General features: G+C 43.7%; 2 protein-coding genes across 3 annotated transcripts in view; one reads left to right on the top strand and one right to left on the bottom strand.

The window, feature by feature from the left end:
- TDRD9 (tudor domain containing 9) overlaps window positions 1-23,779 on the bottom strand; it is a 127,284-nt gene that overhangs the window by 92,078 nt on the left and 11,427 nt on the right. For both annotated transcript variants that reach the window (XM_004055767.3, XM_055361683.2), the window contains exon 2: window positions 5,118-5,224. In XM_004055767.3, coding sequence (XP_004055815.2) covers window positions 5,118-5,224 — 107 coding nt within the window. The remainder of the gene's footprint in view (window positions 1-5,117; window positions 5,225-23,779) is intronic.
- On the top strand, window positions 21,033-23,142 carry RD3L (RD3 like). The gene is made up of 3 exons (XM_004055768.4): window positions 21,033-21,470; window positions 21,860-22,165; window positions 22,465-23,142. The coding sequence occupies exons 2-3, from the start codon at window positions 21,867-21,869 to the stop codon at window positions 22,760-22,762; spliced, it is 597 nt and encodes a 198-aa protein (XP_004055816.1). The 5' UTR covers window positions 21,033-21,470; window positions 21,860-21,866; the 3' UTR covers window positions 22,763-23,142.

The following is a 23,779-nucleotide window of genomic DNA, read 5'->3' as shown; positions in this document are numbered from 1 at the left end:
TTTTGCTAAAAGACTTCAAGCCCTGGCACACATGCTGCTAAACAAGCCCTGTTACTTAGACAATATTGGCTTACGTTACTTGATTACATGCATTTTGAAGACTGCTACTTAAAGACAGAAATTTTACAAGAAAAAATGCCAGAAGTCCTAACGGTACTGTCTATACTATAGCCCCTTCTCCATGTAACGCAAAACACAAGCTGACGTTTTTAGGTCACTGGCTGAAGCAGACCCAGCACAAATCAAGTCCTGCCTCCCCGCGTACACTGCCAAAGGGCAGACAGGAAACCAAACAGCAGAAATGTTCACAGCTGTGTGGCTCTCGCACCTTTGCATCAGCAACAGAATAAGAAGGAAAACCATCACGGATAATTTAAGGCAAATCAACAAACTACATACGACAAAGCAAAAATCCAAAAACGGCATGAGGAACAGCTCAACCTCAAAATTGACTATTCTTATTTTCTTGCTGTCTCTTTATCCTACATGATTAACAACACAATGTTTTACATGAACTGGGGAAAACTGGAAGCCATAAAAATTGCTAGTTCTCTTCACTAAGACATATCACTACATCATCATCAACCAAATATGAAATCTAACCAAAAAGTTCAGCACTTAGAGGTTCTAAACAGTATGTAAGGAATTTTAACTGGTAAGTACGTCAGCTCACATGGTGAACTTAAGACTTATCTTCAAATCTACACACTATATATTACAGAAAATAATTTTAATTACTGGATTACTGATTTAACCATAAAATTAAATCTTCAGAATAGATAATTATATATGACTTTCTCCAAATATGGACTAGTATTCTGAATACAAAATTAACTTGAAGGAAGAATAATGTTTCTCTTTCGGTTATTAGACATTCCACATAGGCCATTCTCTTAAAACCAGAAGAAAAGCTAAAAGGAGGATGAAAACAGCCACTAAATATATCACCACATTTAAAAGGAGGCAGCACTGTGGAATTTAACTACAATCTAAAGACTGTATCCCAGGACAAATTCAAATTGTTGTGTGAAAGCAACAGAACCCTTCAGGAGTCGACAACCTAGAACTAGGCTCACACTGTTAGGAAAGATTTCATTTATCAATGCAAATAAATCTCAGTTTTTAAAAAATGATTGATCTTTAACCATGTAAAATGATTCTACTGTAATCGATAGAAATTCACTGAATGGGTGTCCTTGGATTTCTATTTAGAAATAATTTTTAATACTTATAAGTGAAATAACACCTGTATCAGACCAAAATCAAAAGTGTTTTGAATCAAATTATTTTATAACTGGATATAACAAAATGTTCATGCTGAAACCTGTGGCACTGGACTGGAATTAGAAACATCAGTGTAATCTCATGGTTTTAATAGAAATAGACATAGAAATAGCTTTGTGTCTGTGTGTGTGTGTATGTATACACACACACACACGACAACCTGACCTTACTTCTTCAATGCTCCAGAGGCACTTCAACACTTCAAAACATTTAGCAGACATGATGGTGACATGTTTACAGTCCCAGCTATTCAGGAAGCTGAGGCTGGAGGATCACTTGAGCCTAGGAGTTCAAGGCCTACCTGGGCAACATAGCAAGACCTCATCTCAAGGAAAAAGAAGTGGACAGCACCTCTCTGCCTCCTGCGGCCTCCTCCCTCACCCTGTGTCCAAGGCATCACCAATTCCTGTCCGGTTTGTCCTTCAACTGGCTCTCCTCCTCCACTGCCATCCTCTGTCAAAGACACCATCAAGTCTCACCTGGACTAGGACAATGTCTCCAATTCTCCTCAGGTCCACTCTGGCCCCCTCCAGTCAATTCTCAAAAATACGACCAAAGCATTTTTTGTAAAACACAAATCTAAACACGTGACACCCCATTCCTCCCTTCACAGTCATCCCAAGAAAAGCACGGAAACTTTCATAGCTTCCCACTGCTCTGAGTATTAAGACCAAAACTCTTCGTTACAGCCCACAGGCCCTATTACTAGTCTTGCCTATCTCATCCAACCTCATCCAATACAAGTGTGTTAGTTTTTTACTGCTGCTGTCACATTTTACCTCAAACTTAGTGGCTTAAAACATGCATTTATTCTCTTACAGTTCTGGAAGCAAAGGTTCAAAGATGAGAAGGACAAGGTGTTGGCATGGCTGCTGGATCCTTCCGGAGGCTCTGTAAAGAAGAATCTATTCCCTTGCCTTATCAGCCATGGAGAAGCTGCCTGCATTGGCTCATGGCCTCTTCCTTGTATCACTCCAACCTATGACTTCTGTTGTCACATCTACTACTGACTGATCTTCCTGCTTCCCTCTAGGAAAAACCCTGTGATGACATTAGGCCCACCTGGAAAATCTTCCCATCTCAAGATCCTTAATTTGCATCTGCAAAGACCCCTTTACCATGAAGGTGACATATTCACAGGTCCTGGGGATTAGAACATGGACCTCTTTAGGAGGCTATTAGCCTCCAGCTGACCTTGCCCAGCCCTCCCACACCCACTGTCTACTCCCTAGCAGCACTGGCCCCTCTTTCAGAGCTGGAATACCAGGCTTCCTCCCAGCACAAGGCCTCTGCACACATTTCCCTCCCTGCACCCCCACACTGCCTCAGTAAGGTCCACTCATCCTTCAGATCCAAGCTCAACTGTTACTTTCCTGACACCGCAGCCCAAGTCAAATCCTTGTTTTATGCCCCCATAGAGCTGGCTTTCAGATAACTTATTTCCAAAAAGCATTTATTTGTGTAACTGGATGACTAAATGATCATCTCTATAATGATCAGAGATGATCAGAGTTAAAGTCTTTTTTACTTGTCATATTCTCACTGTCTCATATAGCCCCTGGAACTCACCTTGATAAATGTCAGTGGCTAAGTAGCCCAAACCTCCATAAGTAGCCAAAGCCATAGTTGATCCGACTGCCCAGAGAAAAGCCCCAAATATATTATGATACCATGCATAAAGAAAGCAAAGAGAGTTTCACATATGAACTTAAAAGTATGAGAACAGACACTTTGAGTTACAGGCATTCATTTGTAATCTAGCTAGTCCTAAAGAGTGGTAATCCATCCGGCACGCTACAGGCCCAGCACGCAGGGTGTGCCGGGCTGCTGCCTGTGCCCCCGGGCCAGTACGTGAGTGTGACAAGAAGGATCACATCACACAGAGTCATCTATAAACTAACTAATGTGCTTTCCAAACAGAAGTATTAGATGATGGCTCTCTTTCCACAATAACACATATGGCTACTTCCTACCTCCAAAGCTGCACAGTACTCTTCCTTTGTACAAAAGACCAAAGTCACCAATCCTCTGTTCACTGGCATATAAGAGATTCTTAAGACTTCCCATAGATTAAGTAACAATTCAATAAACATTCTTATATGTACAACTTTGTACTTTTCTTAGCATAAGTAGAAATTGGACCAGAGATAACATACACTGTGAATGCTCAGTTCTGTTAATACACTGGGTTGTTCAGACAAATCTCCTTCCTGAGGTCAACTAAAGATGTTAGATTAAATACACAAACCTCTCCTTAAAAGCACCGAAGGGCTGATGAAATAGCAAGGAGACATCAGGCCAAAGCCTGTGATGAGGCAAGAACACAGAAAGGGAGGCAAAGAACCGAAGGCTGCTTTTACCTTAAGGTGACAGATCTAGCAGAAATTAACCAGAACAGAGCACACTGACCAAAAAAATGAAAAACACAAAACTAAATGAAAGAGTGGGCCATAGATGATGGCTCAGAATTTTCCTGGACTAATTAAAAGGTACCAATTGGTATAGTCAAGAAGCCCAAATCAATCCCAAGAATGATAAGGATTAATCTACTATTATGTATCGACTGTATTTCATACTTTTTAAAAGGCTAAAAAAGAAAGTGTTACTTGAACCCACATTTGTGCCCGACTCTGAGCACACTAATACGCAGGATGGCAGGACAGGAGGCAGAGCTTCTCAACTGAACTAGCAGAAATCTATGACAGACGACCTCTCATAAAGCAAAAAAAATCAAAAGATAACTTCTAGCATATGAATAGGGCCTGGTGCTAGTAAGATAATTTGCTCAGAAAAAAATTCCATACTCACAGAAAGTAACTAACGGTGAACTCTGAACAGTTGTACTCTTGGGAACCGGGAATTTAAGAAGGACCTTTTACTTTTTTATTTTATACATTTCTGCATTGTTTAAAATGTCATTTTAATATCTTTATTGTAAAAAAAAAAAGTAGTTTTAATTAATAGCAAGGTAAGAAACCATTATTAGTCTTCCGAAGAACAGACTACTTAGGATGATCTCAGCTCACTGCAACCTCTGCCTCCCAGTTCAAGCGATTCTCTTGCCTCAACCTCTCCAGTAGCTGGGACTACAGGCATGCACCACCATGCTCGGCTAATTTTTGTATTCGCCACTATATTTCTTAAAGGCTTCTAATAATTTATTTTTTTTGTTGAGACGGAGTCTCACTCTGTTGCCAGGCTGGAATGCAGTGGCACGATCTTGGCTCACTGTAATCTCTGCCTCCCAGGTTCAAGTGATTCTCCTGCCTCAGCCTCCCATGTAGCTGAGATTACAGGCACACGCCACCACACCCAGCTAATTTTTGTATTTTTAGTAGAGACGGGGTTTTACCCTGTTGGTCAGGATGGTCTCAATCTCCTGACCTCGTGATCCACCTGCCTTGGCCTCCCAAAGTGCTGGGATTACAGGCATGAGCCACTGCGCCTGGCCTAATAATTATACATATATATATGTGTGTATATATATATATATATATACACACATATATATACAAATATTTTTTAGAGAGAGGGTCTCCCTATGTTGCCCAGGATGAACTTGAACTCCTAGCCTCAAGTGACCCTCTCACCTCAGCCTCCTGAGTAGCTGGGATTACAGATGTACACCACCACATCCAGCTAGTTTTTTTATTTTTTGTAGAGACAGAGTGTCACCATGTTGCCCAGGCTAGTGTTAAATTCCTGGCCTCAAGTGATCCTCCCACCTCAGCCTCCTGAGTAGCTGGAATTACAGGCATGCACTATGAACCTAATATTTTAGCATGTGAACCACTCATGTATCCTATCTAAAATATTTAAAGAGACCTGTTTACCTGGCCCACTGGTTGGTTGGACACTGCAACACACATTAAGCTCTTGTGCTTCAAGCTGTCTGTATTTGTTAATATACTCTACTTCTGAGCTCCTTTGGCTGAGTGGCCTGAAAAGAATAGTAAAAGTTAGTATACTATTTCCAAAAAGCCAAGAAACCCTTGTGTACTAGAGAAGTTTTTCACATTAAGTCACAGGAAAAAATGCAAATAGTCAATAAACAAATGAATATACACTCAAACTCAGTTACCAGGCAGATGCAAATTAAAACAATGACAAACCATTTTTTCACCCATCAAATTGGCAAAAAGAGCAAATATTTTCAGAATATTTATGAGGAGAGATACATTTATGGTAAATGGGTATGACCACTTATTCTGAAGGGTTGTTTGCAGTATCATTTTTTTGAGGCAAGGTCTCTCTCCGTCACCCAGGCTAGAGTACAGTGCTGTGATCATAGCTCACTGTAACCTCAGCCTCCTAAGTTCAAGCAATCCTCCCACCTCAGCCTCCTGAGTAGCTGAAATCAGCTAATTAAAACTTAAAACAGCCAGGCATGGTGGTTCACACCTGTAATCCCAGCACTTTGGGAGGCCAAGGCGGCTGGATCACTTTGTGCTCAGAAGTTCGAGACCAGCCTGGGCAACATGGTGAAACCCCATCTCTATAAAAAATACAGAAATGAGCCGGGTGTGGGCTCATGCCTGTGGTCCCAGCTACTCAGCAGGCTGGGGCTGGAGGATCCCTTGAGTCAGGAAGTGGAGGTTTCAGTGAGCCAAGATTATGCCACTGCACTCCAGCCTAGGCAACAAAGCGAGACCCTGTTTCAAAAAAAAATAAACAGGCTAGGCACAGTGTCTCACGCCTGTAATCCCAGCACTTTGGGAGACCAAGGCGGGTGGATCACTTGAGGTCAGGAGTTCAAGACCAGCCTGGCCAACATGGTGAAACCCTGTCTCTACTAAAAATACAAAAATTAACTGGGCGTGGTGGCAGGTCCCTGTAACCCCAGCTACTCGAGAGGCTAAGGTAGCAGAATCACTTAAACCCAGGAGGCAGAGGTTGCAGTGAGCCAAGATGGTGCCACTGCACTCCAGCCTGGGCAACAGAGCCACATTCCATCTCAAAAAAAATAAATCAAATAAAAATTAAAAACTAACCAAAACTTAAAACACACGTCTCCTACAATCCAACTTTTCCTCAGAATCTTTGTTAAACATCAGCACATGTAAACGAAGCACGTGCAAAGACATGCATGGAAACATTCGTTTAGCAAATACTTACTGAACACCTACTGCACAAAAGGCACTGTCTCCAACACTAAAGATACAGCAGGAAACAAAACAAAGTCCTTGCCCACATGAAACTACCATTCTTGTGAAGGACACATAATAGATACGTAAGATGCTGATTAGAGATGTGGACAAAATTAAAATCGGGTGACGCTATTAAGGATTCCAGGGAGGAAGGGTATATTTTCATAATATTTGTAATAATTAAAACCTGAAAAACATGTCCAACAGGGGACAAGCTAAAACAATGGCATACCTTAGTTAATGTGTATCATTTTTAAAGTGTCATGGCTCTATTCATGCCAATAGATAAACATGTATAGAATATTAAGTGAAAAAAGACAATTGTGATATGTATTATACGCTATCAACTATGTTTTCCTCATCAGTGTCTAGTCTAAATGCACTGTTGTCAAAGAGACTATATGATACTGATTCTTGAAATTTGAGACACCCCTCTCCCTCTCCCTCTCCCTCTCCCTCTCCCTCTCCCTCTCCCTCTCCCTCTCCCTCTGCCTCTCCCTCTGCCTCTCCCTCTCCCTCTCCCCACGGTCTCCCTCTCCCCTCTTTCCACGGTCTCCCTCTGATGCCGAGCCGAAGCTGGACGGTACTGCTGCCATCTCGGCTCACTGCAACCTCCCTGCCTGATTCTCCTGCCTCAGCCTGCCGAGTGCCTGCGATTGCAGGCGCGCACCGCCCCGCCTGACTGGTTTTCGTATTTTTTTGGTGGAGACGGGGTTTCGCTGTGTTGGCTGGGCTGGTCTCCAGCTCCTAACCGCGAGTGATCAGCCAGCCTCGGCCTCCCGAGGTGCCGGGATTGCAGACAGAGTCTGGTTAACTCAGTGCTCAATGGTGCCCAGGCTGGAGTGCAGTGGCGTGATCTTGGCCCGCTACAACCACCTCCCAGCCGCCTGCCTTGGCCTCCCAAAGTGCCAAGATTGCAGCCTCTGCCCGGCTGCCGCCCCGTCTGGGAAGTGAGGAGCGTCTCCGCCTGGCCGCCCATCGTCCGGGATGTGAGGAGCCCCTCTGCCTGGCTGCCCAGTCTGGAAAGTGAGGAGCGTCTCTGCCCGGCCGCCATCCCATCTAGGAAACAAGGAGCGCCTCTTCCCAGCCGCCATCACATCTGGGAAGTGAGGAGCCTCTCTGCCCGGCCGCCCATGGTCTGAGATGTGGGGAGCACCTCTGCCCTGCTGCCCCGTCCGGGATGTGAGGAGCGTCTCTGCCCGGCCGCCCCGTCTGAGAAGTGAGGAGACCCTCTGCCTGGCAACCGCCCCGTCTGAGAAGTGAGGAGCCCCTCCGCCCAGCAGCCACCCCGTCTGGGAAGTGAGGAGCGTCTCCGCCCGGCAGCCACCTCGTCCGGGAGGGAGGTGGGGGGGGTCAGCCCCCCACCCGGCCAGCCACCCCGTCCGGGAGGGAGGTGGAGGGATCAGCCCCCCGCCCGGCCAGCCACCCTGTCCGGGAGGTGAGGGGCGCCTCTGCCCGGCCACCCCTAATGGGAAGTGAGGAGCCCCTCTGCCCGGCCAGCCGCTCCGTCTGGGAGGGAGGTGGGGGGGTCAGCCCCCCGCCCGGCCAGCCAACCCGTCCAGGAGGGAGGTGGGGGGGGCCAGCCCCCCGCCCGGCGAGCCGACCCGTCCGGAAGGGAGGTGGGGGGTTAGCCCACCGCCCAGCCTGCCGCCCTGTCCAGGAGGGAGGTGGGGGTTCGGCCCCCCGCCTGGCCGGCCACCCGGTCCGAGAGGTGAGGGGCGCCTCTGCCCGGCCGCCCCTACTGGGAAGTGAGGAGCCCCTCTGCCCGGCCAGCCGCTCTGTCCGGGAGGGAGGTGGGGGGGTCAGCCCCCCGCCCGGCCAGCCACCCCGTCCGGAAGGGAGGTGGGGGGGTCAACCCCCCGCCTGGCCAGCCGCCCCGTCCGGGAGGTGAGGGGCACCTCTGCCCGGCCGCCCCTACTGGGAAGTGAGGAGCCCCCCCCGTCCGGCCAGCCGCCCGGTCCGGGAGGGAGGTGGGGGGGTCAGCCCCCCGCCAAGCAAGCCGCCCCGTCCGGGAGGTGAGGGGCGCCTCTGCCCGGCCGCCCCTACTGGGAAGTGAGGAGCCCCTCAGCCCGGCCAGCCGCCCCGTCCGGGAGGGAGGTGGGGGGGTCAGCCCACCGCCCAGCCTGCCACCCTGTCCGGGAGGGAGGTGGGGGGGTCAGCCCCCCGCCCGGCCAGCCAACCCGTCCAGGAGGGAGGTGGGGGGGGTCAGTCCCCCGCCCGGCCAGCCGCCCCGTCCGCGGGGGAGGTGGGGGGGCCAGCCCCCCGCCCGGCGAGCCGCCCCGTCCGGAAGGGAGGTGGGGGGGTTAGCCCACCGCCCAGCCTGCCGCCCTGTCCGGGAGGGAGGTGGGGGTTCGGCCCCCCGCCTGGCCGGCCACCCGGTCCGAGAGGTGAGGGGCGCCTCTGCCCGGCCGCCCCTACTGGGAAGTGAGGAGCCCCTCTGCCCGGCCAGCCGCTCTGTCCGGGAGGGAGGTGGGGGGGTCAGCCCCCCGCCTGGCCAGCCACCCCGTCCGGAAGGGAGGTGGGGGGGTTAACCCCCCGCCTGGCCAGCCGCCCCGTCTGGGAGGTGAGGGGCACCTCTGCCCGGCCGCCCCTACTGGGAAGTGAGGAGCCCCTCAGCCCGGCCAGCCGCCCCGTCCGGGAGGGAGGTGGGGGGGTCAGCCCACCGCCCAGCCTGCCACCCTGTCCGGGAGGGAAGTGGGGGGTCAGCCCCCCGCCTGGCCAGCCGCCCCGTCCGGGAGGGAGGTGGGGGGGTCAGCCCACTGCCCAGCCTGCCGCCCTGTCCGGGAGGGAGGTGGGGGTTCAGCCCCCCGCCTGACCAGCCGCCCCATCCGGGAGGTGAGGGGCGCCTCTGCCCGGCCGCCCCTACTGGGAAGTGAGGAGCCCCTCTGCCCGGCCAGCCGCCCCGACCAGGAGGGAGGTGGGGGGGGGGTCAGCCCCCTGCCCGGCCAGCCACCCCGTCCGGGAGGTGAGGGGCACCTCTGCCCGGCCGCCCCTACTGGGAAGTGAGGAGCCCCTCTGCCCGGCCACCACCCCAGCTTGGAGGTGTACCCAACAGCTCATTGAGAACGGGTCATGATGACAATGGCGGTTTTGTGGAATGGAAAGGGGGGAAAGGTGGGGAAAAGATTGAGAAATCGGATGGTTGCCGTGTCTGTGTAGAAAGAGGTAGACATGGGAGACTTTTCATTTTGTTCTGTACTAAGAAAAAATTCTTCTGCCTTGGGATCCTGTTGATCTGTGACCCTACCCCCAACCCTGTGCTCTCTGAAACATGTGCTGTATCCACTCAGGGTTGAATGGATTAAGGGCGGTGCAAGATGTGCTTTGTTAAACAGATGCTTGAAGGCAGCATGCTGGTTAAGAGCCATCACCACTCCCTAATCTCAAGTACCCAGGGACACAAACACTGCGGAAGGCCGCAGGGTCCTCTGCCTAGGGAAACCAGAGAACTTTGTTCACTTGCTTATCTGCTGACCTTCCCTCCACTATTGTCCTGTAACCCTACCAAATCCCCCTCTGCGAGAAACACCCAAGAATGATCAATAAAAAAAAATAAAATAAAATAAAAAAGATCCAAATAAAAAAAAAAAAAAAAAGAAATTTGAGACAAACTTTATGTAATGGTTAATTTTATGTCAACTTGACTGGGCCAAGGGATGCCCAGATAGCTGGTAAAACATTTTTTCTGGCTGTGTCAGGGTGTTTCAGGAAGAGGTTAGCATTTGAATCAGTAGGCTGAGTAAAGAAGACCTGCCTCAGTAACATGGATGGGCATTACCGAGTCCACTGAGAGCCCACCCGGGCAGAACAAAAAGCATAAGGAAGGGTAAATACTCTCTTTTTGAACTGGGACATCCAGTTTCTCCTGCCCTGGGACACTAGAGTTCCTGATTCTCAGACCCTCAGGCTCCGAGATTCACACCAGCCATCTCCCATCCCAGGTTCTCAGGCTTTGTCTTGGATTGGGAGTTACAGCACCAGTTACCCTGGTTCCCAGGCCTTCAAATTCAGACTGAATTTCACCACCGACTTTCCTTCTTCTCCAGCTTGCAGAAGGTATATAGTGAGACGTCTCAGCCTCCATAATCACGTGCGCCAAGTATCATCACCAATCTCCCCCTCTTACAGATCTATATAGATCTTATTAGTCCTGTTTCTCTGGAGAATCCTGTCTAATACACTTTAATAAAATGCTGTTTGCATCAAAGCCAACTTTTACCTGTTCCAAAATATCAGCATTCCTCTGGTTACTGTTTGCCTGACATTACTCATTAATTCACTCAACAATAACAGTGTACCAGGTGCAGCTGAGAGAGTCAAGATGCCTGGGTGGCTCCCACAGGAGGGGGCGGGAAGAGGATGATGAGAAATGGAGGGTAGGGAGCAGAAGGGTATGGAGAAGAGCTGGAAGTAGCAAGGAGGAGCTGGGAGTAATTATAAAGATTTTGGCTTTTGTTCTGAGTAAGATGGGTTTTGAGCAGAGAGAGAAATAACAATATCTGACTTTTAGTTTAACAGCATGGCTCTGACCAGGTGAAGGGGAGCAGGTGATCATCTGAAAGAAAACATTTGCAGCAAAACTTTAATTCCTGGCTGGGCACGGTGGCTCATGCCTGTAATCCTAGCACTTTGGGAGGTCGAGGCGGGTGGATCACCTGAGGTCAGGAGTTTGAGACCAGCCTGGCCAACATGGTGAAACCTCATCTCTACTAAAAATACAAAAATTAGCCCAACGTGGTGGCGAGCACCTGTAATTCCAGCTACTCGGGAGGCTGAAGCAGGAGAATTGCCTGAAACCTAGAGGCAGAGGTTGCAGTACACCAAAATCGCACCACTGCACTCCAGCCTGGGCAACAGAGTGAGACTCTGTCTTAAAAAAAAAAAAAAAAAAAAAGAGAATTCCTATAAATCACTAAGATAAGAATAAAACGCATAGAAATGTGACTTTTAACTTTAAAAGGTAAATACAGTAGTATTTTAATTAAAATACTGAAAAAAAATTCAATATCAGTTTCTCCTTAAATATTAACTGCATTTTTTTCAATCTTTTTATTGTGGCAAATATATATAACATAAGGCCGAGCACAGTGGCTCACGCCTGTAATCCCAGCACTTTGGGAGGCCAAGGTGGGCGGATCACGAGGTCAAGAGATCAAGACCATCCTGGCTAACACGGTGAAACCCCGTCTCTACTAAAAATACAAAAAATTAGCCAGGCGCCTGTAGTCCCAGATACTCGGGAAGCTGAGGCAGGAAGATTGGCGTGAACCCAGGAGGCGGAGCTTGCAGTGAGCCGAGATCACGCCACTGCACTCCAGCCTGGGCGACACAGCAAGACTCCGTCTCAAAAAAAAAGAAAAGAAAAAAAAAAGAAATATTTCAGTTTATTTAAATTGTGAAGTAGAATATAAAACTGAATTTGTAGCTAGTACCAGAGAATGGACTTAACTGGTGTTTAATGAGAACAGCTTCTACACAGGATTCCAAGAGACTTACAGGAAAGGGGCAAAGCCCTAATATTAAGCAAATAAAATGTTTCAAACAGATTATACAAAAATTTATACTTCATTTCCCTTTTTTGATATTTAGAAAGTGCAGATTTAACAAAAGGTAGCCATATCCTTTCTATGTACAATGCCGATTATAATTATGCAAACCGTCAGTGTGTTATCCAGAAGTCCCAGTGTTTAGCTCTCAAACCTTAAGTCATGGAATTGAGTAAGAATTAAAGGGGGTTAAAATAAAAAAGCTAATGACACATTCCACATAAAGGGAAGCAACAAATACATTAATCTAACAACAGTAAGTTTAACCTGAACTTTTCAAAAAGCTTAACATCATTTTAGTGGAAAATCAGGGATTATTTGGCAATGCTGCTTTTTACTAGTAGTAAACAATGATAAAGTCAAGTGCAGGAATAACCTAACAACCAGTGAGGCATATAAAATTGTGTTTAGGGCACTCTCTGAAAAATTAATGGATTTTTTTTTGTTTTCTTAACAAGGAAAGATCTTTATTTGGGAATAAAGCATTGCAATGGGAATTACACATACCACAGTAAATGATTTGTGTATTCAGGGAAGTAAAGAAAGATAAAGGTTTTTAAAGGAAAAAATGAGTAGTACATAATTGTTTTGAAATAATTATCCTTGGCTACAAAGATCAAAAACAGGGTGATGCTAGTCTGAAGCTGGTCAAGCAGTGGCTGGGCAGATGTCCTTGGAGAAATATTCTTTGAGAAAGGTTGTGATGGCCTTTGTGCAAGGTTGTGGGTTTTGTAGAGTCTTTTTTGTTATAAAACATACAAGTGTGAGACTCCTCTCTTCATGGCCTTCCCTGGCTCTGTTTGTCAGGGTTTTAACATTAATGACTCCATTTTGACTCTGACACATTTCACACATGCAGTTTTTGCTAAGCGTTTGATGAGCAAATAGATGAGGTACACAATATTTTATTCACATAGTGTATCTGGTCCATTATTTACTAGACTGAACCTCTAACATTCTCTCTAACCTCCCATGATCGAATGTCACGTTTCCATATCCTTCCATAATGCAGACTTCCAAGTCCTAGACCTGGCGTCATCTTCCTGTGTTCTTCAGAAGAAGATTAGTTTCTAAATTCAAGATTAAATTGCTCAGCACAATAACTGACAAAGAAAATACCTCCTGGAACCAAATACATAGTTTAATCATTGTGGTGGAAGAAGGGACATTTATTTGATTATGAAATAGAAACCGGCCGTATGCGGTGGCTCATGCCTGTAATCCCAGCACTTTGGGAGGCTGAGGCAGGTGGATCACCTGAGGTCGGGAGTTCAAGCCCAGCCTAACCAACATGGAGAAACCCTGTCTCTACTAAAAATAACAAAATTAGCCAGGCATGGTGGCACATGCCTATAATCCCAGCTACTACGGAGGCTGAGGCAGGAGAATCGCTTGAACCTGGGAGGCGGAGGTTGCGGTGAGCTGAGATTGCGCCACAGCACTCCAGCCTGGGCAACAAGAGCGAAACTCCATCAAAAAAAAAAAAAAAGGAAGGAAGGAAAGAGGGCAGGGCCCATCAAAAGAAAAAAAAAAAAAAGGAAGGAAGGAAACAGAAGAGGGCAGGGCAGGGCAGGGCAGGGTCTGATTTGTTTAAATTGGCAAAGCCGGCCGGGCATGGTGGCTCATGCCTGTAATCCCAGCACTTTGGGAGGACGAGGCGGGCGGATCACCTGAGGTCGGGAGTTCGAGATCAAAATGTTGAAACCCCGTCTCTACTAAAAATACAAAAATTAGCCAGGTGCAGTGGCGGGGCAGGCGCCTGTAATCCCAGCTACTCGGGAGGCTGAGGCAGGAGAATCACTTGAACCTGGGAGGCGGAGGTTGCAGTGAGCCGAGATCCTGCCATGGCACTCCAGCATGGGCGACGGAGTGAGACCCTGTTTCAAAAATAAAATAAAATAAATTGGCAAAGCCAGCGTTTAGAGCTTCTGTGTCCTCATGAGTCATAACCTTCAAAGTTATTGTTGCAATCACATATATGAGGTTGACCATTGTGTTATGCATATTGCACTACTCCCTGGGTGGCATAACCAGAAGCAGTAAGAACATACATGAAATTGTTTATAATCAGAGGTCAAAGTAGAACTAAAATCAGGACCTGAACTGACTATATTTTGGATTGTTTTTGTTTGGAGGATTTACTCCCCTGAAAAACACTTCAATCTGCCAACTTCTACAAAGAATTCTTCTACTAGCAAAATGAATTACACATTGCAAGACATCATCATATAATCTCATCTAGACCCCTGCTTCATGGATTTTCATAGCAGATACATCCCTGTTGTTTGCTTATGTGAGACAAGAGGTCATTAAAATGTTATTCATGACACAGAAAGACTTCTCAATGGAAGCTGCTGTCCTAAACTTAGCCTCTGCTAGAAATGAATCATGCTATTCACAATTCTTTCAACAAAGGTATCCTCCATCTTAACTATTTTTAAGTGTACAGTTCAGCGGTATTAAATACATTCATGTTATGCAACCTTCACCACCATCCATCTCCAGAAATCTTCATCTTGTAAAACAATCCCTGTACCCATTAAACAATAACTCCCCATTTCCCTCTATTCCTAGCCGCCAACAAATACCATTCTACTTTCTGGCCCTACGATATTGACTCCTTTAGGGAATCTCATATAAGTGGAATCACAGAGTATTTGTCCTTTCAAGGATTTTTTTTTTTTTTTGAGATGGAGTCTCACTCTGTCACAGGGTCTTGCTCTGTTGCCCAAGCTGGAGTGCAGTGGTGCAATTATAGCTCACTGCAGCCTTAAACTTCTGGGCTCATGCAATCCTCCCATCTCAGCCTCCTAAGTAGAAGGAACTACAGGCACACTCCATAGTGCCTGGCTAAAGTATCTGTCCTTTTGTGACTGGCTTATTTAGCATAATGTCCTCAAGGTTCATCTATGTCAGAGCGTATCTCAGAATTTTCTTCCTTTTCAAGGCTGAGTAATACTCCTTTGTATGGATATGGACACTCAGGTTGCTTCCACGTTTTAGCTATTGTGAATAATGATGTTATGAATACAGGTGTACAAACATCTCTTCAAGGTCTTCCTTTAAACTTTTCTGGGTATATACCCAAAAGTGAAATTGCTGGATCATATAGTAATTCTATCTTTAATTTTTTGAAGATCCACCATACTGTTTTCCACAGCAGCCCCACCATTTTACATTCTCACCAACAGTACACAAGGGTTCCAATTTCTCCACATCCTCACCAACTCCTGTTTTGCCAATTTTGAATCAACTTTTTTGCCGGGTGCAATGACTCATGCCTATACTCCCAGCACTTTGGGAGGTGAAGGTGGGAGGATCACTTGAAACCAGGAGTTCAAGACCAGCCTGAGCAACATAGTAAGACCCTGTCTCTACAAAAAATTAAAAAAAAAAATAGCAGGCACACTGCTCCACGCCTATAGTCCCAACTACTTGGAAGGCTGAGGCAGAAGGATCCCTTAAGCCTAGGAGGTCGAGACTGCGTGAGCTATGACTGCACCACTGCACTCCAGCCTAGGCAACAGAGTGAGACCCTCCCTCTTAAAAAAATAAAAATCTGTTTTTTTCTTGTTGCATTTTGGGAAATCTCTATACATTCTATGTATTAATCCCTTTTCAGATACATGATTTGCAAATATTTCTCCATCTTGTGAACTGCCTTTTTACTGTTCAGTTTTTTGATATACAAATCTTTCAAGTCCAATTTGTCTTTCTTCTTTTGTTGCCTGTGCCTTTGGTGTCATATCCAAGAAATTATTGCCACATACGATGTGAAGTTTGTGCCCTCAGTTTTCCCCTAAGGGTTTTGCAGTTTTAGGTCTTACTTTTGAGCTTTAATCCATTTCAACTTAATTTTTGTATATGGTGTAAACTAATAATTCAATTTCATTTTTTTGCCTGTGGATTTCCACTATTCTCAGCATCATTTGTTGAAAAGACTGTCCTGGCCAGGCACGGTGGCTCATGCCTGTAATCCCAGCACTTTGGGAGGCCAAGGCGGGTGGATCACGAGGTCAGGAGATCGAGACCATCTGGCAAACACGGTGAAACCCCATCTCTACTAAAAATACAAAAAAATTAGCCGGGCGTGGTGGCGGGCACCTGTAGTCCCAGCTACTTGGGAGGCTAAGGCAGGAGAATGGCATGAACCTGGGGGACAGAGCTTGCAGTGAGTGGAAATCTCCACTGCACTTCAGCCTGGGCAACAGAGCAAGACTCCATCTAAAAAAACAAAAACAAAAAAAAACAAAACAAAAAACAAAAAAAAACCTGTCCTTTTCCCCTTAATTGGTGTTGGCACCCTTACTGAAAATCATTGACCATGTATGTGAGGGTTTATTTCTGGGCTCTCTACTCCATTGGTCTATGCATCTGTATGCCAATACCATACTGTTTTGATGATTGTAGCTTTGTAGTAATTTAAAAATCAGGAAATGTGAGTCTTCCAGCTTTGTACTTCTTTTTCAAGATTGTTTTGACTATTCAGGGTTCCTTGACATTCCATATGAATTTCAGGATGGATTTTTCTATTTATGAAAAAAAAGTCATTAGGATTTTGGCAGAGATTGCATTGAATCTGTAGATCACGTTGTGTAGTACTGACATTTTAACAATATTGTCTTCCAATCCATGAATAGAGGATGTATTTCCATTTACTTATGTTTTTAATTTCTTTCAGCAATGTTTTGCACTTCTCATTGTCCAGACTTTCACTTCTTTGGTTAATCCCTGAGTATTTTATTCTTTTTGATGCTATTACCAATAGAATAGTTTTGTAATTCCCTTTTCAGATTGTTCATTGTTAGGGTATAGAAATGAGACTGAATTTTGTGTGTTAACTTTGTAGACTGCTACTTTGCTGAATTCAATTATTAGTTCTGACAGGTTTTTGTGGAATCTTTAGGGTTTTCTACATATAAAATTATATCATCTGCAAACAGAGATAATGTTACTTCTTCCTTTGTAATTTGGATGCATTTTATTTCTTAATCTTCCTTGATTGCTCTGGCTAGAAATTCTAGTACTAAGTTAAGTAAAAGTGGTGAAAGGTGGCAACCTCACCTTGTTCCTGATCTTAGAGGAAAAGCTTTCAATCTTTCATTGAGTATGATGTTAGTTGTGGGCTTTTCATATATGGCTTTTATTATGCTAGTAGTTTCCTTCTATTCCTAGTTTGTTGAGAGTTTTTAATATGAACAACTCCACAGAAATGTACTTTTTACCTTAAGAAAAATGAATCAATAACCCAGAACTTTTAATTCAGTAGCAAAATGAATTAAAAACAGGTTGGGCACAGTGGCTCATGCCTATAATCCCAGCACACTGGGAGGCTGAGGTGGGAGGATTGCTTGTACCCAGGAGTTCAGGACCAGCCTGGGCAACATGGTGAGTGAGACCCAGTCTCTACCAAACATTTAAAAATTAGTCAGGCATGGTGGCACGTGCCTATAGTCCCAGCTACTTGAGAGGCTGAGGTGGGAGAATCTCTTGAGCCCAGGAGGCTGAGGCTGCAGTGAGCTATGACCATGCCACTGTACTCTAGCCTAGGTGACAGAGCAATACCTTGTCTCAAAAAAAGAAAAAAAAAACAAAAAGATATGAGTCTTCCCACAATGAAAAATCCTTCTTTGATTGCAATCAAGTGCTGTTGAATACTATATAAAGCAGCCCTGATTGTAATATATAAAAAGTTATGCCTGGCTCCTTAGCTTGCTTTTCAAGGTTCCAAAATTTTGTCTTTCTAAACTTTTCTTTTTATGTACTTCCTTACAGATCTTAAAATTTTACATAGACACACATATATTATGCATGATATGGTCCTATTTCATTTTAAGTCTTATAAAATTTAATACTTAGCTAACAAGGTGTAAACTAGAAAACTATGACAATGACCAAAAAGCAAAGGACCTAACAGCTTAAGTTTTATGTCATCCACACAAAATATCCTAGGAAGTCTGCAATTCATCAGAAACAATTCATTTATTCAACTCATTATAATGTAAGATAAATACAATCCAAGATACTTCCTTACCTTTGCTTACAAATATTTATGTTCTCTATCTACACAGCAGTAGAAGAAATACTGTAATCAGAGAATTATTTGGGTCTCTACTTCTATCTGATAATCTCAGGAGACAGGACAAAATAAAATTTGTAAGGCAAGTAGCATACACTAAGTACTAGAAAAATTGGTTTACACAATTAAGTTCAAAGGAAGGTATACTCAATGTGAGTTAAGGTGGTAAGAAAAGTTCTGAACAGGTCTTTGGTAATGGTTTCAATGGCAAGACAGGTGTCAAACAAGTAAGTGGAGAAGGAAGATTGCCTTCAAGAAGCTCTTCCAGTGGCTAGTTCATTGATCTCTAAATCTCTGTTAAAAGGACACCCCCTACCCAAAAAGGTCTTCTCTGACCTCCAGTTCTAAGTGGGAGAAGTGTTCCAAGTATATTAATAGATTATGACCATCTATAATTACCTTACTGGATGATTTGTGTACTTATATTTGTCTTCACATTTGGAGGCTGGCTCCTTGGGAGTAGGAACTAGGTCTGTCTTGTTCCCTGCTACACCCCAGCCCCTAACTATCCAGGCCCTGGCATACAGTCAATAGACATCTGTTAAGTGACTGAAAGCCAGCAATTACAGTAGAGGACACAGCAGGATCTAACTGGAAAGCATTAGGAAAAAGGGAAAAGAAGCCGGGCACGGTGGCTCACGCCTGTAATCCCAGCACTTTGGGAGGCCAAGGCGAGCAGATCACTTGAGGTCAGGAGTTCAAGACCAGCTGGCCAACATGGCAAAACCCCATCTCTACTAAAAATACAAAAATGAGCTGAGTGTGGTGGTGCACGCCTGTAATCCCAGCTACGAGGGAGGCTGAGGCACAAGAATCACTTGAACTCAGGAGGCAGAGGTTGCAGTGAGCCAAGATCACGCCACTGCACTCCAGCCTGGGCGACAGAGCAAGACTCCATCTCAAAAAAAAAAAGGGTGGGGGGCGGGGTGGAGAGAGAACAGGAACACAGACCAAACCAGTCTTTCTATAAGTTTAACAGTGAAGATAAATAAAATCAGAGGTCAAAGGAAAAGTAGGGCCAAGGAAGATGTTCACATTGACCCTCAGGTTGAAGGAAAAAATGAGTTGGTATTTGAGCTGGTCCATGAAAAAGAGAATTACTATGTGGATACATGAAAAACACAAAGAAGCAGCTTCTCAGAAGAGAAAAAAACAGTTGAACCAAAGCTGAAGGATCAGAAGTAAGCATGGCAAGCGTCAGGAGGCAACGTGGCCTGGCTGGAACAAAAGGTGTGCTCTAGGGTCGAGCAAGAAAGCAAGCCAGGTAAGAAGGGATAACGTAAGACTGTAGAGGGCCTTGAAGGAGGGATAATGTGAGACTGCAGAGGGCCTTGAACAGAAATTTGGCTTAAGTTCCATATCCAATATGTTCTGATATTTTTGTTACCATTTCAGAGGAAAAAAAATTATGCAGTAACAAGGAGGTTATTCAAAGGAGTATGCGGCAAGATTCGCTGTAATTTTAGTATAAAATTTGGTAGGACACTTCTGTCATGATAAACTTTATTCCTTTCCTTCTCCTAACAGTATATGCAATGTCATGTGAAAACCTTCCAGTTGACAACAATGAGTCCTGACATCTGGCTGTTTCTAACATCTAAGCAACAGGAGCTGTAGGGTGGCCACACATGTCACTCTGGGTCATGCATGACATGCAAGTCTGATGTAAACAACGTCTACTCTTCATGGCTCACTTGAAAGGAAAAGCAACAGAAGAAACAAATACTACAAAAGGGAAAACCACTATGCAGTCGTTTCACAGAGAACTGGGGAGTAAAAGACCTTTTATACTATCTACTCTTTAGCAAAAGACAAACACTTGCATAGGAAATTAGCACAGGCCAGCGCAGTGGCTCACACCTGTAATGCCAGCACTTTGGAAGGCTGATGCAGGTGGATTACTTGAGCCCAGTTTACAGACCAGCCTGGGCAACACAGGGAGACCTTATTTCTACAAAAAAAAAAAAAAAAAAAGAAATGTATGTGTGTGTGTATATATGTGTGTATTATACATGTGTGTATATTTATATATACATATATAATACATATACATATGAGTATATATACCTATGTGTATATATACATATATTACATGCATATATACATATATGTACATATATAAAATACATACATATATGTACATATATAAGACATATATGTATGTACATACGTGTGTGTGTATATATTGTTTTAAACTAGCCAGGCATGCCGTAGCATGCACCTGTGGTGGCATGCACCTATGGTCCTGGCTATTCAGGGGGCTGAGGTGGGAGGATCACTTGAGCCCAGGAAGTCGAGGCTACAGTGAGCCGTGATCGTGCCACTGCACTACAGCCTGGGTGACACAACGTGACTCTGTCTCAAAAAAAAGAAAGAAAAAAGAAATAGCACAATGACCATTACAAACCAATATGCACCTAAATAGTAAATATAAGTTTTTCATCCTCAGCTCCAAAAAAAACCACTAAAATGATTTTTCTATGATGAATTATAAGATTTTGTTTAGAATTTTGCATGTTCTTATGCCTCTATTTTTCCCTGACAACCAATTACTGCCTTATTACCATATTTTCAGAGATTATAAAGTATATTTTAAAGTTATCTAGCTGTTTATTATGTCCCCTAGCATTTCAACGTGCTTAAATATACAAATTTAACTATTTTGCAAGAAAAACCAAAATGAATACAAAATGTAACATTTGCTAAATATTTCACAATTATAATTCACATCAGCATTCTTTACCTATTTCGCTCAATTACAATGAGCTTTCTCAGAATGTATGTTTTGCAAATAGTCAAGTCTAATCTATTTTTCCTGTTTTCACTAAAGGGGACAGTGACCCGGCTTCCAAATGGCCTGAAAGTTAAGCTGAAGAATAAAAGCAACATGGCTATTTTTAGAGCTCTACAGGCATAAAAATACAGCACTAAACTGTGACCTACAGCTATGCACAGCAAAGCATCACATCACGCGACAGTCTTCACTCTAGCTCGGAGCGCGTCTGTGGTGCTTTAGACGACCATTCTTCATTTCACTACCAAAGACATGTCGGAATGCATTTAGGACCAGCATCCATAGCTGCTGGCATTTTTTTCAAATAGACTGAGCTACATTGAAAAGGCAGACCATTATATAACTTGTGAAGATTAAATAGTCAGTTATTTTTGTCATTTCTTCTAGCTTACTTACAAGGTGAATTAATGAGCATTCTCTCCAAATGAAGACATCACAGCCTCATTCCTAACACAGAAAGTTATTTATTTCAAATACAGTTTCGGTGGGTAAATAAGGTGGCGCATTCCTTCAACAGAGGACACATCTAGGAGAGCAAGATACGTCCCAGTGAAACACAGCTTCGTCACCAACTTCAGTCAACTCTTTGGCAACATCACATCAGCCCATCAACTTAACAGGTAAGCTTTAAACCTTTTCTGTCCAAAACATAAATCAAAAGTATTTGTAGGCAGCACTTGCCCCGACATTAATATTTTAAGTCTCTTAAGAACTTTTCACAGCAAGTGTTAGTGTTATTTTCAGATATCATTCAGTCTATATGTTATCTCTGACTTTGTATATCTAATTTCTGCTAAGCTACATAAAAGCATTTTCAAAGCTTGGTTTCTGCCACTGACCTAGTTAAAAATTAAGACGCTAATCCATGTTCTAATCTTGTTTTGACCTGCATAGCTAAATGTGAAAAAAAACGTGCACTTTTCGGGCAAATTTATTGTAAAGAAACAAATATTTGCTCAGAAGAACCATAACATTTTGAGCAAATAAACAAGTGAAAATATTTCCATAGGCTAAAAATGCCACTTTTTGGCTGGATGAAATGGCCCAAAAACGATTCCTACAAACCCACACACTATCCTGGCTCAGACATAGTGACAAAGACTCTGCTTCGGGAATTAAAATGGCACCTAAAGGAGCGAGAGAGATTAATACAAGAAATCGAAAATGAACAAAAAGTGAAAAAAACAGGTGTGGATTACAACTGGCTCAGAAACCACCAGAATCCCCACACAACTATCCCAGTGACTGAACAAAGACAACTTGAAGTTCTTTGCTCACAAGTTCAACCTTGCCAAACTGGAACTATTCTCAGCAGGTAAAAATACTATGTTCTCTTATGATTCCTGCTACTGCTAAGTCCAAGTTCCTCACATATTTTGACTAGAAACTGTATTCTATCATGTAAATTCTTTAACTGTGTAGATGTCTGGTGAGCAATTGTTTTAAATTACATTTAAAATTTCTTTACTAGAAGCATAATTTTAAAACAACATGCAAAATACTCAAAAGGTGGGTAACTTGTATACAAGCACATTATTCAAGCTGTATTTTGGAGATAAAGATATATAACAAAAAATGTTCTAAACTGAATATTCATTACCATTTCCCCTCTAGATTTCGAGAAGTTTTGGCAGAAAATGATGTACTGCCATGGGAAATAGTCTACATCTTCAAGCAAGTTCTGAAAGACTTCCTAAGCAGCTCTGACAGAGGGAGTGAGCAAGAGGACCTGGAGGACTCAGGGAGCATGGACTGCTCTGCTCCTTCTGTGATCCCAGGTGACAGCTCCAAGAGGGCAGACAAAGATGAAATACCCACCATTTCCAGTTACGTAGACAAAAACACAAAGGACAGGTTCCCAGTGTTCTCACACAGAATATGGAACCTACCATATTATCACCCATCTAGTTAAGTTACTTACAACTAGAGGGGTTTTTATGACCACCTTAGAACTCTTAATATTAAGAATAAGAAAAAGTGATGTGACTTCAAGTTTTTCTTTGTTACAAGGTCAGTATCCTGTGGATGTAGCCTATGTTTTAACTAGTGTTCTTTTTTTAACCACTCTAAACATGCTATGTTTTCATTGAATAGTATGCTTTTAACTAAAATGTTTCCTAAGTATTTTGAAAAAATGTTTGAAGTATTTTCTTATACCTCAAACCCACCTCACAGGAACTAAAGCAACTTCAGTATGAAGTTTGACAAATTCTGTACAAAACTTAGATATTAATCTTGACTTTTATTCTACAATGAAGCTACGTATAGAATTAAATAAATGATTAATACGAATCCTATCTTTACAATATAACAGAAATGAGAAGTCAACATCCCATTATATGATCATTCTCGGCAGGGGATGGGGAGAAGGGCGGTGAGGGAAAAAATAACATGTAGTTTAAAAATGAAGCAGCGCTTTAACCCAACACTCAGCTTTGGTTTTAATCACAGTACTTTTAAGCTCAATATTAAGGGAACGTGTAATAAAACTCAGCTCTATCAGTAAAGATAAATAGACTGATTTAGCAACATGAGTAGCTGCTATTCTCAAAGAAAAACATTCACTGTTGGTGAATAATTTAAACTTATACTCTGGTGAAATAGCAAAATATTTAATATATAAAATCTGGCTTTTCATAACTTTATTAAAAGTAGGAAATTATACATTAGTCAGATTTTTTTTATAAAGTGCTACAATTCATTCTTAAAGTTAAGTCCAAGGAACCTAATTATAACCTTATATTTGAAGATGTACTGGTTTTCTTTCATCTAAAAAGAAAAAAATATACGTTATCAAAATTGGAACTAGCTGGGTGTGGTGGCACATACCTGTAGTCCCAGCTACTCAGGAGGTTGAGGCAGGAAACTCACTGGAGCCCAGGAGTTAAAGGCTGCAGTGAGCTATGATTGCACCACTGCACTCCAACCT

This window comes from Gorilla gorilla, chromosome 15 (genome assembly GCF_029281585.2).
Source record: "Gorilla gorilla gorilla isolate KB3781 chromosome 15, NHGRI_mGorGor1-v2.1_pri, whole genome shotgun sequence".
NCBI classification, from domain to species: Eukaryota; Metazoa; Chordata; class Mammalia; order Primates; family Hominidae; genus Gorilla; species Gorilla gorilla.
This window is presented reverse-complemented; position numbering and strand designations above follow the sequence as displayed.